Here is a 15,377-nt window from a genome sequence, read left to right as displayed (position 1 = left end):
GAAAAAATTAAATGTGAGAGAGACTGATTTGCCAGAACCAACCCTGAATACGGTTGGTTTAATCTCGAATCTGACACAATATATCTTGTGTCCACTCCAGGAGAAGTATGAGAAAGAAAACAAAAGACTATTGGACAAGGAAAAAAGAAGCAGGCACATGTAAATGTCTGTCCAAGTTCAGTTCAATCAATGAGCCCATCATTGCTATCATAGATATCAAAAGTTCAAAGTTTTGAAAAGATGTATTACCACAGCAGTCACGCTATCGGCTCTTCCCTGTGGTGAGTAACATCACATTCTTTATACTTTTACTTACAATGGAGTTGGAGTAACAGTGAACAAAAAAAGGGTTCAGTTTAATAAGATATGACTGAGTTCGTTCTGATGTTGTTAGGAACCGGCTTTGTGTGTTACATTGGTTCAATTGAAAACAAAAGCTAGAAAGTTGGATCCTTAAACTTTTAATAATACCATATTAATGAGGAACAGTGAAAAGGACGAGTTGCAGGAAAAATAAAGTAAAGGACAGAAAGTGCAACGTCAGATGAGTCTAGTATTATAGGGTTGAAGGAGTACATCCCTTGTTTGCTCTCTCCTCACCTCTTCCGTGTCCATCCATTATTTATCTTCCTCGTCAGCTAAATTGATCACTTCTTTTAATTTCCCTGAGCTTCTTGATGTATGAGATCGCTGTGGTCGATGCATATACTGAGTAAGTTTTTGTTTTTGATATCCTTTTTGCTTTTGGATTCAGTTCTTTCTCCAACCAAATCGACAAAAACCGAGGAAACTAAAGCTGAGCAAAATTAAGCAGCTGAGACAAAGCAGCTGGCGGAGGGAGGAGAAGATGTCCAATCTCACATCTGCCTCTGGGGAAACCTGCGTCACATCAAGCCCCCAGTTCTCCTCTTTGGTCTCTCAGTCACCCAAACGAGCTAAGAAAAAGAGGGGACTTCCAGGAAACCCAGGTGTATATCATCACTATGCTGAACAGATTTTGTTGCATATATTTTTTATTTTCTATTTTTCATCTCAATTTTTTTGCTTTGATTTGATCGATTCAGACCCAGATGCTGAAGTTATAGCTTTGTCACCCAAGACGCTGATGACGACCAACAGGTTCGTGTGTGATGTCTGCAACAAAGGGTTTCAGAGGGATCAGAACCTGCAGCTGCACAGGAGGGGCCATAACCTTCCGTGGAAGCTGAAACAGAGGGTGAACAAGGATCAAGCCGCGAGGAAGAAGGTATACGTCTGCCCTGAGGTGTCATGTGTGCACCATGACCCTTCCAGGGCACTCGGAGACCTCACTGGCATTAAAAAACACTTCTCCAGAAAGCACGGCGAGAAAAAGTGGAAGTGCGACAAGTGTTCCAAGAAGTATGCCGTGCAGTCGGATTGGAAAGCTCACAGCAAGATCTGTGGAACGAGGGAGTACAAATGTGACTGTGGAACTCTCTTCTCACGGCAATGATCACAATTAGTGCACTTTTTATTTTTCTTTCTTTCTTTCAATTGAATTCTAATTAATTGCTGTAATCGCGCTCGATACTTTTTGCAGGAGGGACAGCTTTATCACCCATAGAGCATTCTGTGATGCTCTAGCTGACGAAACTACAAGAGTAATTACTCCAGTCGCAGATGATCCCCACCAACAGTTGTTCAACTCTCAAGCCATGCCATCTCATGAACTCCCAGAAGCTTTCCAAACTTGTCGATCATGAAGCCCCAAGAAGCTGCCAACACTGCTAGTTCTTCAGAAGTGTTCTTGGCAGAATATCGTCATAAGAGCCAAATGGAACTCTTCCCCTCAATCAATCAGCATAATAGTCATCCTCCATTCCCTGCTACGTCTGCTTTTTTGTCAGCCACGGCACTGCTCCAAAAGGCATGTCAAATGGGTGCAATAGTGGGGAGAGCACACCAACATCTGGATCAGATGGCAGGGTTTAGCCGTGGGTTCTCCTCTCGTCAGGGACCAATTAATTGGAGTGACAATAATTTGCATGGATTAATGGGAACTAGATCAGCTGATGCTTTGGATCATGAACTAGTCTGTGAAGGAGGGCAGGGATCGGAGGGCAAGAGTACTGATCAGCTTGGAAGAGGAAGAGGAAGAGGCGACAGCAACCAATTGACTCTAGATTTGTTGGGGAAGAGAGCTATATTGCAGTTGGACCCATCCATGAATAATTTCCCTTCCTATGAGGATGCACTACAAGAACCATACTGGAATCAGTAAGCTAGCTAACTAAGCTATAGGTTGTATCATCATTCTTCCCCCCTTTATTAAGTTTATCATTAGATTCTCGAACGTCTTTACTATGCTGCTTTTCCTAATTAATTTTACATCATCATCAAATTTTATTAATCTTCCATTGTTTTTATATAATTCCATCTAGTCATAAAATGGCATGATATGGTTAATTAAGATAGTGTGATTATTATAATGCTGAAGAGTAGTTAACAGTAGTTAACATGGTTGAGTAAAGCAACCGCAGCTATTTATAAAAAGAAACGTATTCGTTGAGTGGACGTTTGTCAGTTGATACAATAATCCATTAATTTGGACCATATTATCATTTTAACAACTAAAATATATACAGTACTATATTAATTAATTACAAACTTGGTCAAGGTATTTTATTTGTGTGCAGTTAGCATATGGCATGGCATGGGTGACCAAGAAAACGGATGGCATGGCAATAGCTTTCAATCAGTGGCAGATACAACGTCTCTTTCCGTTGGACCACTGATGTAGTAATTCCATTAAGCCCTAACATGCATGCATGCATGCATTGCACGCGAGATTAATAAACGAGCAAATTAATTGGTTGCTCATGTGTGTGATGAATAATTGACTCCAGCATAATTGCGTTGCGTGGTACCGAGTGAAATAGTTATGTGATTCGAAAAGGCTTATGGATGTTAATTAAAAAAATATTGAATCAGATAGCACAGATAATTATGGTGTTAATTAAACATTGATGACAAGGTGTTAAGCGATGGTCTTAAATTAGCCTTTCATTAATCAATAAGGCCGCAAATACTTAAATTTTGGGCGTGTAATTTCTATTTTCTCTAAATAAATAAATAATATATTACTTTTCTTTATAAATTATCCATTTGTTTTTTATTAGCTGATATTAGATCCCTACAAGTGACCCTATTTCCAATCACCCTACAATTCGAGACAATATTCCCCTACATTAATGAGTGCACAGTCACGTATAGGTGAAATCTACCATTGCCTGCTTTTCAGAACTGACTGAATATATTGTAAGTTCAGGGGCCACAATGAAATTTAGACTTTAGTTAAGAGATAATCAGCAACACCTAATTATCACAGAACATTTGGCCACTCAACTTTGGCAAATTACATAAACAAAGCCATGCTTTCAAGTAGCAGTTTATTGGGGATCGATTAAAATTAGAAAGCCTGCAACGAGAGCTGAAACACGTTGAGGTTATTGTTAACTAGTAATGATCAGTAGTCTGAAACAAGAAACACGCATTTGTGATGAAATTTGAACATTAACAGACTGAGTGGTAAGGCCGTGAATTATCAAATTTTGGGACTGGAAAGAATGACGCAAATAGGCAGTTTACATTCAGGAATTGAACTTTTATAAATACAGTGAGATTAGATTATAACGTATGCCTAGGAGAGTGATCTGATTGATGAATGATCGATCATCTTGAAGCAGCTTCAGCAGGCTTTTCTTGTGGGGTTGTTGCTCCGTAGAGGTCAACGTCGCCAACGCCTACAGGTGGTCCGATGCTACATCGATCGGTATTATGCAACTTAATAGCATCCTTGATTTTCTGAAACTGAATTTAGAGAAGATGACCATTAATTTAACAACATCATCATTCCTCAATACAGCATGCAGGCCATAGAAAACAGTCATTTAAGTGAAGAATATGAGAGAGAGAGTATCCAACCTTTGCCAAGGAACATGAAAAAGATTCCAACAGCCCATCTGCACCCCGGTAGAAATGAAAATAGGGAAGAACTCTAACATTTAGTCTTTTGCACATTGGCTTGTTTTCGTCGAAATTCACCTTGATAAATAGTATCTCTGGATGTTCTACTACTGTTTTGCAGAGCTGAAGCATATTTAACAGGAAAGCAATGTCATTGAAAGAAATCCTCATATTCCACCAAATCGAGCAGGATGTTATATTTATACAAAATCATTTAAAACTGCCTCATTCGATGTTAAGTATTTAAAAGTCTATGCGCCTTAACATAATAAATGTTTTAAAAGAAGTTATAACTTTCTGAGTGAGCTAAAGTTCACCTGCCGTCTTCGATAAGACCTAAGAATGTCATTCAGCATATCTATAAGGAATACAAAATGTGAGTACCTATATCTAGTTGTATCACTTAAATAACAATGGCCTAAGATCAAGGACAAAAACAATGAGAAAAATGATGGTCAAAGATAATGAAACAATGTAGAGTATAGAGGCACCTCACAAACACTTAGTAAAGTATATGCTCCAATATTCTACATGGGTTGATTAGACTTACGTTTCACAAAAGTTTCAGAGGTACAGCATGGCAGGAGATCAAATAAAAAGTTACATGAGAACATACAATCTCCCAAATTTTTCGCAGCTATTTTTCTCATTCTAATTATCAATCAGATTTCAGGTAAAAAAATGGCCACCTTGTTTTCTTTGCTAAGAAATTTAGAAATATTATACAATTGGTCATAATCTAAGTTGTGGATATCAAAGACAAGGCTACATATCTCCAGAGCAATATAATAAAGCACACTTATAAAGTCTGAGATGGGTTCAGAAATTCAATTTTCTATTGTAAGGAAGACTCATCGACTAGGATGCAACAAGCGTGAAGTTTGATTGAGAACGTTGTTCCAAAGCTTTCTTAGCTGGTGGATAAACCATGGCCATCATAAGTGCATTTTTGCTTCATTCGGTGCTCCAAAGCACAAGCAAGGAAGCTACAGTCTTTGGTTGTCAAACTAAGCAAACATGCATCTACAAAAAATGTTTCAGTAAATGATGAATGGGCTCTTATAAAGAAGTTTAAAGGTGTGAGTTTGACTGCAAAGCAATTGAATCAGAGATTGGATTTGTAATCATTAAGTCACAGAGCAGCACAAAGATACTTAAGTTATTGAAAGAATTTGAAGAATCACTCATAGGATGGTGTGGAAATTAATAGATATAGCTAAGAGATGATCCAAAGTACCCTTGGGTATAATGCTCGACAAGAGGCACACCATGTGCCATAAAACTCGACGATCACAAGCTTGTCACCAGCTTCACTAAGTGCATGAATAAACTCTTCTGTGGAATTAACATCAATCATATTAGGCCCTGGTGTTTTCTCCCACCACTTTGGCTTATCATCCTCAGCAACAACTGCATGAACCTAAGATAAACAACCATAACATAATGAAATACAATAGACAAAAAACTCTTAAATGACATGGAAGGTATTGCCTCTCGAGAGATCAAATTAAGAAACATGAACCATCAAATGCATAATAAGATGCATACATCTATGCCCATTGATAAGGAGGTAAGGGTCTATGTGGTGGAAGCCATGTGGCAGGGTCAAGGTTCGGTCAATACAGGACCATATGGCACTTTTCAAGACTTGGTCAACATAGCTTCTACGTGGCATATCAACAATCTTCAACCTTCCGAGCTAGTCCGATTTGCCGACACACCAAGTTGCCAATCTTCCTGACCTCCAAACTGACAAACCTTTAGGCTAGCCGACCTTCCGAGTTTCTAGCGTGCGACATTTGCTAACATTAAAGGACATGGCAGTTACAAACACATCATTTAATGTCTCTTTAATGACCTTTAGTGACTCTTTAAGGGTGAGTCACTTGGTCTTCTCCCTTTAATGACTCTTTCAGGGCGAGTCTATTATTGGGCTTCTCCCTAGAAGATAGGGGGAGGAGACTCTCCGGGGGGGGGGGGGGAATTCTATTTTTTGGCTATCTAGGAGGCTCTATTATCCTCTCGGATTTGATTATGCTAGATGATCTACTTTATTGCATTTTAGCATTGTTTCTCTTCTTTATCTCTATCAAATCTCCATGCTAACTTAGGCATCGAAGTGGTCTCGCCGGGCTTCCCGGTGAACCCTTTGATGTTTGTTACTCTCCGTAGGAAATTGACATGCTACAGGAAGAAATTGAGGAGAAGGCCTACTCAACATCATCGTTCTTAATGCTGGGATGGATTTCTACCGTTGCATCATCGTGGTAAGATTTCTAGACCAACGCCGGAGTGGATTTCTGCCGCCGCATCATTGTGGTGAGATATTCACGCCTGATTAGATTGGCGTTGTTTATGGGAACATAAGTGAAAGATATTAAGTGACTACTCCGATCATCTTCCCCAATCACCTAACTGAAACTTTTCATGAAGATCTACTGTCTCCCGAAGCAGGGAGGAGGAAGAGAAAAGTCATGACCGCTATTTTTCTTTCTCGGTGACTTCAGTTGGAATTCGAAGGGTCCAGTTGAATAGCTCTCTTGTCAGATCTATTGATTTTTCATCACTGCAAACCAATCCAAAGGACAGTGGACAGTAACCGCGGCCTCTAGCAATGCATCTCTCTAATTTGATGTCACCGCCCACCCCTTTTGCTTCCTCAAGGAGAGTTTCCATGGGGGTGGTGGCTCTTGGGCTCCATCCCTCGCCCTCGATTGCTACTTAGTGTGGCGGTTGTCGCCTCCACAACCTGCATCGGCAGCATCCCCAGCCTCATCCACGGCTAGGCCTGGATCGGTACGGTATACCGTACCCAAAGTCGAATACCGTATACCGTACCGAAAAAATCGGTATTCTAAGAAATGATACCGATACCGTACCGACATTTCGGTATACCGAATTTCGGTATACCGAAATGTCGGTACGGTATCGGTAAAATACCGTCATGCCGAAGTTATATATTATATTACATATAATATATAAAAAATAATTCTCTTGTAATGAAGACAGTGATCATATAAGAACAAGAGTTGGGATTTCGGATCCAAATATGCAAGATTGAAGATTAAACCAGTAGCTAGTGGTCCCAGGGTGGTGGCTCACCGAAGATTTGTCGAAATCTTACCAGAAATAACTAAATGCTAGCTGGAAAAATAGGGGAAGCATATAGGCTTCAATCCCTACTAAAAATATCATAAATCCACCAAAGAAACAAAAGCTAAAACTCACCGGAAAATCGGACAAGAACTTGCGCAAGCATAACTCTCAGAACAAAGCTCGGTGATTAGATTTCAACAGATTCAATGAAGGGAAAAAAATATTAGGGATGGAAAAAAAGTTTCTAAGTTGTTGTGCATCTTCTCCAGCGACTACGTGCGGTGGTCGACTGTGGAAGGAAAGAATCGCGAGTCGCGACGTGTGCACCGACGGCGCAAGGAGAGAACATGGTTTAGAGCCGTTTAGGGTTTGGTTTAGGCTTTAGGGGAATCTAAATTAATCATTTAATCTATAATTACTCGGTATTTCGGTATACCGAAATATTTTAAATCGTTACCGTTACCGTTACCGAAAAATTCGGTATATACGGTATTTTTTCAGTATGATTTTTCGGTATTTCGGTATTTCGATATTTTTTTCCAGCCCTATCCACGGCTAGGGGAAGCGGATCGCCGCCTCCGCCTTTGTCACCACATCATCCTCCAACGGCAAAGACCCGGTGGAGACCAAGTTTCGAGCCGTCTTGCCCCATCTTCGCCTTGCCTAGGTCGTCCCCTCTTCTATAGGTGACGAAAGGGAGGTCATCACATTCATCTACTAGACTTCATATTTATCTGCCCTATAGAAATTATTATCTTATGCAATGCCAAAGTTCCGTGCATATTTCTCTACCAATGCTGGAAATCCAAGTCTAAAATCAACATCAAACAACTGCTGCGTTGTGTAATTCTTTGGAAGGAAAGAGCTGCCATCAGTTTCTTCTTATATTGTTTGCACAGGAACACAATCTCATATTGGAAGCCCCCTTATAATTTTGGCATTCATTGTCCTGAATTCATTCCTAACGTCTCCACAAATACTCACGCTTTAACAACTACTGCGTTGTGCAATTCTTTGGAACGAAAGAGCTGCCATCAACTTCTTATATTGTTTGCACACGAACACAATCTCATATTGGAAGCCCCCTTATAATTTCAGTGTTCATTGTCCTGAATTCATTCCTCTGCAAATACTCACGCTGAAGTACAATCAGTTTTAATTTGGGGAATAACACACATCTTGTTTGATTTCTGATAGGGCATTGACCTCGTCTTTATGATTGTGCAATCGACCTTGTGGACACAACTGCCCCCAACCTCCACCAGATATTGGGCTTCAGGAACCTCACCCTCAAGATGAATGTTTTGTGCTTTGTCTTCACAAGACAAAGGGAAAATCAAAGAAAGTTGTTACCGCATTTCCTCTGGCTACCTGCAGCAGGGACCACCTTAACGGCCAATGACCTTGGGATCTACCAATACTACAGAATATTTGATATATATTCATATCAGAAGGACACAGAAGGTTTCATTGAAGCTACTCAGTTTGGGAGTTACCCAAAACCTTCCAATTACTCTTCAGTTGCTATTTCTTCTCGGTGTGAATTTTCGTTCTCTCACAGCTGGTTCAGGAGAATAATTGTGATAGTTCTGACCGTTGCTTGTTCCCGACGCAAAAATCCAACACTTAACAATCGACAAAAGTTTGTCATTCCGGTGGTCATCTACTAAAAATACATTTGAGTCATAGTTTCTTGATATTTGTTAGGTGGAATTTTGCAAATATTTCTATGTTCCTGAGTTATGGTGAACACAAAGTGGATCTTGAAGGCCAAGAAATAAGGTCATAGAAAGAACTCTGAACAAAACTATGAATGCATAATCAGCTTTCTTATCTGTAGTTCTATCACTAAAGAATTGATGTTTATCCTTACAACAAGGCTAACTTACTTTTATCGGGTCATTCTCTCCTTCAGCAAGATTGAGCTATTATCTCCTCCCAATCGGATCAATATTACTCTTCTCTCCCCAACTCCGCTGATGCTTGGGAGTCGAGAGATCGAGATATTATCTCCAAGACATACCTTAAAACTGCACCTCAGGTTCGAGCGCATTTAGTTCTATATTTTGAATATGAATTGCAGTTTTTCCTCACAACTTTACTTGAAGGTACTTCATCGAGACTGCCGACTATTTCTCCTAGTCTCAAACCAACGATCTTTAGCAGCAAATGTCCTGTTTAGAGCCCAGGCTCCCCGACTCGGACATAGTTAGGGTCGAGACAATATCAACCTCTCCTTCGCACAAGGGTCGAGCATATATCGTATCACCCGCATCCTTTTCAAGGCCCAGACTCTCCTGACTCGGATATAGTCGGAGTCGAGATCCTCACGGTTGCAATATCAACCTCCCCTTCGCACAAGGGTCAAGCGTATATCATATCGTCCGTGTCCTTTTCAGAGTCCACTCTCTTCCTGAGTTGGACATAGTCGGAATTGAGCTCATATATGCCTGTAAGCCTCCACTAGCAAGATGTTGCTAAGCCTCTCCCTGACTCCGTGGATACTTGAGAGTCACGGATCAAGCACGATGCTATATATCCTGGTAAACCTTCCCTAAACACGATTATTATTATCTCCCGATTTGGACATAGTCGTGGATTGACTTATTCTCTCTCTGACTCCACCGATATTCAAGAATTGTGAGATTGAGCTTATTATCTCCTGACTTAGACATAGTTGTGAATCGACTTATTCTCTCTCTAACTCTGTTGGTACTCAAGAGTCGGGAGATTGACAATTATTATTCTCTTCCCGACTCAGACATAGTTGAGAATCGAATTATGATTTGGATGAATACGTCATCGCCACGCGACAGGAGTAGGAGAGCAGAATTTTTCAGACGTCATTTTTGTTTAATTGTTGCTAGAAGCCAACGGGTATTCTCCCTAGCGAGATCCTTACTCTCCAAATCCTTGGTTGATGCAAGAGGTTCAGCCGGATTTCTAATTATTTTCTCTTCCTCAGCGAGATCGAGTTATATTATTTTCTCTCCTTGGTTTCGCGGGCATTCAGGAGTCGAGGGATCGAGTTATTTATTCTTTTGGCAGGATCAAAGTATTCTCTCCCTCAAGATCGAGTTATATTATTCTCTCCCCGACTTCATTGGTATTTGAGAGTCGAGAGATCGAGTTATTCATTTGTGGATTATTTTTTCCCTCAGTGGGATCAAGTCATATTATTTTCTCTTTCTGACTCCGTTGGTATTCAGGAGTCAAGGAATCAAATTATTCATTCTCTGCAGGAGTGGATTATTCTTTTCCTCAGCGGAATCAAGACACATTATTTTCTCTCCCCAACTCTAGGTATTCAGGGTTGAGGGATTGAGTCATTTTCTCCGTCAGGGGATAGATATTATTATTCTCTCCTTGACTCCATGAATAGTCAGGAGTCAAGGGATCGAGCTATTATCTCCATCTCTAGGACAGTAGCGGAGTCACCTAAAACTACGCATCAAGTTTGAGTATATATGGTTATATCTTTCGAATATGAATTGTTGCTCTCCTCCGTCGCTTTCATGGACCACCATTAGCAATTGTCCTTTCGAGGGCTCAACCTTCCCTCAGCCGGGAGCTAGTGAAAGTCCTCTTCAGGGTTCAACCTCCCCTTAGCCAGGAGCTAGTGAAGGTCCTCTTCAAGGCTCAGCCTCCCCTCAGCCGGGAGCTAATGAAGGTCCTCTTTAAGGCTTAACCTCCTCTCAGCCGGGAGCTAATGAAGGTCTGAAAGGGCTCAGCCTTCCTAAGCGAAGCTAACCAAAAGGTCCAAAAGGGCTCGGCTTTCCCGAACGGAAGTTAATCAAAGGTCCGAAAGGCTCAGCTTCCCCAAGCGGGAACTAATAAAGTTCCAAAAGCGCTCAGTCTCCCTAAGCGGGAGCTAATCAAAGGGTTGAAAAGGTTCAACCTCCCTAAGCGAGAGCTAACCAAAAGGTCGGGCTCAACCTTTTCGAACGAAAGCTACTTAAAGTTCCGAAAGGGCTCGGCCTCCCCAAGTCGGAGCTAGCCAAAATGTCCGAAAGGGCTCAACCTTTTCGAACGGAAGCTAATCAAAGGTCCGAAAGAGCTCAACCTTCCCAGAGGAAGCTAATCAAAGATCCGAAAGGGCTTAGCTTCCCCAAGCGAGAACTAATAAAGTCAACTAATAAAGGTCGGAAAGGGCTCAACCTCCCTGAGCGGGAGCTAACTAAAAGGTCTGAAAGGGCTCAGCCTTCTGGACGGAAGCTAATCAAAGGTCCGAAAAGGGCTCAGCTTCCCCAAGAGGGAAATAATAAAGTCAATTGATAAAGGTTCGAAAGGGCTCAACCTCCCCGAATGGAAGCTAATCAAAGGTCGAAAAGGGCTCAGCCTCCCCGAGCGGGAGCTAACTAAAAGGTCCGAAGGCTCAGTCTTCTCGAACGAAAGATAATCAAAGGTTCGAAAGGGCTCAGCCTTCCCGACGGAAGCTAATCAAAGATCCAAAAGGGCTCAGCTTCCTCAAGTGGGAACTAATAAAGTCAACTAATAAAGGTTTGAAAGGGCTCAGCATCTCTGAGCGGAAGCTAACCAAAAGGTCCAAAAGGATTTAGCTTCCCGAAACGGTAGCTAAACCAAAATCACAAGTATTTCGCGATCGGACAACTCAACAATTCCCAATCGGTGTTCCAGTAACGATGATTTATCCTCTTGATCTCCCTCTCCTTACGGTTCCAGCGATAGCAGTCAACACATCTATCACTTCCCCGATGGATCATCTTGCGAAGGACAGCACATGATCAAATTATTCTCTCTTCGACTCCACCAGTACTCGAGAGTCGTGAGATCGAGCTTATTATTATCTAACCACTTGGACATAGTCGCGGATCAAATTATTCTCTCCGATTCCATCGTTACTCGGGAGTCATAAGATCAAGCTTATTATTATCTCCCAGCTTGGACATAGTCACGGATCGACTTATTCTCTCTCCGACTCCACCGATCTCAGGAGTCATAAAATCGAGCTTATTATTCTCTCTCGGTTTGGATATAGTCGTGGATCGAACTATTTTCTCTCCGACTCCATGGGTACTCGGGTGTCAAGAGATCGACCATTATTATTCTCTCTCGACTCGAACATAATCGCGGATTGAGCATTTTCTCTGGGACAGTCGCTGCTTATTCCTCCAACTATGACTCATCCATGAGCTTGACATGGAGGTACTCAGTCACATGGACCCGATCGGAACCTCCGTTGAACAGAATACATGTCGGGCCTACACCCTCCTTCGACTAGACTTGAAGGGGATTCGTGTGATATGGAGGTAAGGGGCCATGTGGCAGGTCTAGATTCGATTAATCTAGATGATCTACTTTATTGCATTTTCGCATTGTTTCTCCGATTTATCTCTATCAAATCTCCATGTTACTTAGGCATCGAAGTGGTCTCGCTGAGCTTTCCGATGAACCCTTTGATGTTTGTTACTCTCCGCATGAAATCACCGCGTTACTTTAAGAAATGTAGGAGAAGGCCTACTCGACATCATCGTTCTTGATGCTGGGATGGATTTATACCGCCACATCACCGTGGTGAGATTTCTGGACCGGCACCGGGGTGGATTTTTGCCACTACATCATTGTGGTGAGAGATTCACGCGGGATCACCCATAAATGCATACATATTATTTAAAGAATGAATAAAATTAACAAACTAATACTAATAGAATAGTGTGAGTTAAGTGATAAGAAGCTAAGCTGAATCAAGAACCTTCTGACAAATTAGTTTTAGGTGCACTTCCTTCACTCGACCACCTCAGGAAATCTTGAGGTGCTAGTACTTTTCCGCTTAACCAATATCAGGCACATTTACTTCCATACTCAAACATATGGAGTCATGGACTAATCTGGCCAACAAAAAATGCATTGCAAAGTTGCAGTAGGGCATTAAAATGTCATAACCAATAGGCTAAAGTATGCACCAAAAACAAACACTCAACTGTATATTGTGTTGATCAGTAACTTATATACCATGCAATGTGGATTGCTGAATTATCATTGAATTATAGTGTCATTACGGTTTCAAATAAGACAACTGTATTAATTTGTCACACTCAATCACTAGCAGAAAATGCTCGCCCATCTTAGTTTATAAACCCTTCTTACTAACCTACAACTCTCAGATGTAAGACTAAATTCGGATGTTTACAATAACCCCAACATAGACCTAAAGTATTGAAGTCTGTGTCTAGATCCAAAGTTCTACTTATAATCCAGAAACATCCAAATTTTTCAAATGCCTTACCATGATTAAGAACATGATTGCTCAAATAATTATAATGATGATCCATTCAGATGAAAGGACTAAGTCATTAACTTCATTAGCCAAAAATGCTAAAGTCCAAGTTAGAAGTGGTACACCTGTCTGAACTTATAAACTCTCCTCATTTGCCTGCAACTCATTAACTTCATTGGCTAAAAATGCTAAAAATCCAAGCTAGCAGTGGCTTGCCCATTTGAACTTATAACCTCTCCTCATTATCTGAAACTCTTATTGACTAAATTTGTTATTCCCAGCAAGATCAAAAGTCTAATTCATAAATTGGAATCTTTCGTAGTCGACGACATAGGAAGCATAATAGTGGCCTCATTAGCGTAGAGGCAACCATTTTGTAATACCTTAGAAGGTCTAAATTTAGGTACATTTGACAAATCCAACCGGTAAAAGAAGCTGGGCGGGGCAAGTATGGAGAAGAGCAATATAGCCATAACCCGCCCTGCGCCACCCCACCCACTCTGTTTATAGGGCAGAGATAAGAAGTTAAAAATTTGCCAACCCCATTATCATCCATACAGCAAACAGTTATGCCATACTACAACCTCCAAACTAGTAGTCAGATGACCTGTCTAATGTAGTGATATAAGAAATTTACCAGAAAATCATCAAAATTTGCTGGATATCAAGAAATTTTTTTACCCGTTGATAAACTCAAACTCACTTAGGTTTTAATTCCTAATAGTATGATTCCTAGGTGTCTAGTTTCTTGAAAGGAGTGAGTTTTTCTTCTTTTGAAATTAATATTAGCATTTAATTATCTTCATGTGAAACTGAATATAATAAATAGGGATAGGAATGCCTCGTTATCTTCGTAGCAACATAGAGCTATCTAGTCCATCCAACAAAACATCAATCTTGAATACTCTTGTTTCACTAATGTGCACAGCCTCTCAAAAAAAAAAAAAAAAAAGGAAATTACTTTACCTTGCTCGGCTGCAGAAATTAGGTCTCAAACAAGAGCTCCTAAAAAACAAACCGTGTGCCCTATTTTCAAATTTTCAGGGGAGAGGAGTTTTAGCTCCAAGGAAAAGTGAAGCCTACCTTCAAGCGGGCGAATCGCCCAGGAGGGAAGGCGAGAGATGAAGAAGCCGCGTCGACGGGCAGCTTGCGCGGGATCTTTAGCTGAGGCGATAACAGGAGTGGCGGGAGAAGAGGGGCAGGGGAAGAGGCGACGAGGGAGAGACGGCGTAGCGCATCCACCATCAGGAGAGACTTTTGACGCAGAGAAGAGCCAGAATAAGTAACCGCTCTTTTAGCTTTCCCCCACCTCCTATTCCTCGGACGTTGTCGCCGCCTCCGAGTCGCTTCGGCTGCCGCCTGGTCTCCTGTTCGTCAGGTAGGGGACGCAACGAAAACAGCGGATATAGATCACGCGGGGTGCAAAGTTGGGTGGCTGGAGACGAGGGTAGAGAAGCGGGTAGAAAATAACGGAAGACAGGCCAATCGCCGTTCGTAGTCGGCTGACAGCCGTTCCAGGCTCCGCGAGCGCCACCCGATTCAATGGAAACGTGCGGTCCCGCTTCTGCCGGATGAAACTTATAGAGCTCATACCGATTTATCGGGCCGGACTTAGCACAAGTTACAGGTTCGGATTTGAATGAAATAGTCACCAACTTTTAAACTGGGGGAAAAAAAAATTAAATTACATATATAACAAATGACGAGACCTCCTCAAAATTGAAGCTTTCCTGCCTCTCCCTGTGGATTCCTTCTGAGTAAACATGGCCTCAGTGTTTGCCCCTTATCTTTTTTATAAATTACTTGTTTAGATCCATTGTTCGCTCCTATAATACTTTCTAAACTTTGCATAGAGTTAAGTTTTAATTAAAATAGAGCTATGATTCAGATCAGATGTGCATTTGTATGGTTAATTAAGCCTCTTGCTATAATATAACTGATATTCTATAACAATCTTTGATTATTGATATTTCATAATGATATGTGATCATGATAAAGGGGCCTGCCAGTTTAAGCTTGTAAGGAGAGGGATTGAATTCGGTATTTAAGGCTCGAT

General features: G+C 41.2%; 2 protein-coding genes across 2 annotated transcripts; one reads left to right on the top strand and one right to left on the bottom strand.

The window, feature by feature from the left end:
- The first annotated feature begins 556 nt into the window (after window positions 1-556).
- Window positions 557-2,314, top strand: LOC122037541 (zinc finger protein GAI-ASSOCIATED FACTOR 1-like). Its single transcript, XM_042597056.1, has 4 exons — window positions 557-712; window positions 815-968; window positions 1,065-1,467; window positions 1,562-2,314. Exons 2-4 carry the CDS (start codon window positions 848-850, stop codon window positions 1,722-1,724), a joined length of 687 nt encoding a protein of 228 aa, XP_042452990.1. The 5' UTR covers window positions 557-712; window positions 815-847; the 3' UTR covers window positions 1,725-2,314.
- A 1,248-nt stretch (window positions 2,315-3,562) lies between these two features.
- Window positions 3,563-14,863, bottom strand: LOC122037534 (thioredoxin-like 2, chloroplastic). The gene is made up of 4 exons (XM_042597043.1): window positions 14,405-14,863; window positions 5,225-5,407; window positions 3,946-4,110; window positions 3,563-3,831 (listed from the first exon to the last, which is right to left on the bottom strand). The coding sequence occupies exons 1-4, from the start codon at window positions 14,564-14,566 to the stop codon at window positions 3,694-3,696; spliced, it is 648 nt and encodes a 215-aa protein (XP_042452977.1). The 5' UTR covers window positions 14,567-14,863; the 3' UTR covers window positions 3,563-3,693.
- Window positions 14,864-15,377: the final 514 nt, after the last annotated feature.

Source organism: Zingiber officinale, chromosome 1A (assembly GCF_018446385.1).
Source record: "Zingiber officinale cultivar Zhangliang chromosome 1A, Zo_v1.1, whole genome shotgun sequence".
Taxonomy (NCBI): Eukaryota; Viridiplantae; Streptophyta; class Magnoliopsida; order Zingiberales; family Zingiberaceae; genus Zingiber; species Zingiber officinale.
The sequence above is the reverse complement of the archived record's forward strand: the minus strand, read 5'-3'. Positions and strand labels throughout refer to the sequence as shown.

Excerpts from the sequence above, each read along its gene's own strand:
- LOC122037534 (XM_042597043.1), bottom strand. The coding sequence starts at position 14,566 with ATGGTGGATGCGCTACGCCGTCTCTCCCTCGTCGCCTCTTCCCCTGCC. Across the intron at positions 5,408-14,404 it reads GGCGATTCGCCCGCTTGAAG|GTTCATGCAGTTGTTGCTGA; the intron begins GTAGGCTTCACT and ends TGTTTATCTTAG. Across the intron at positions 4,111-5,224 it reads GTCGAGCATTATACCCAAGG|CTCTGCAAAACAGTAGTAGA; the intron begins GTACTTTGGATC and ends AATATGCTTCAG.
- LOC122037541 (XM_042597056.1), top strand. The coding sequence starts at position 848 with ATGTCCAATCTCACATCTGCCTCTGGGGAAACCTGCGTCACATCAAGC. Across the intron at positions 969-1,064 it reads GGGACTTCCAGGAAACCCAG|ACCCAGATGCTGAAGTTATA; the intron begins GTGTATATCATC and ends TGATCGATTCAG. Across the intron at positions 1,468-1,561 it reads TGTGGAACTCTCTTCTCACG|GAGGGACAGCTTTATCACCC; the intron begins GCAATGATCACA and ends TACTTTTTGCAG.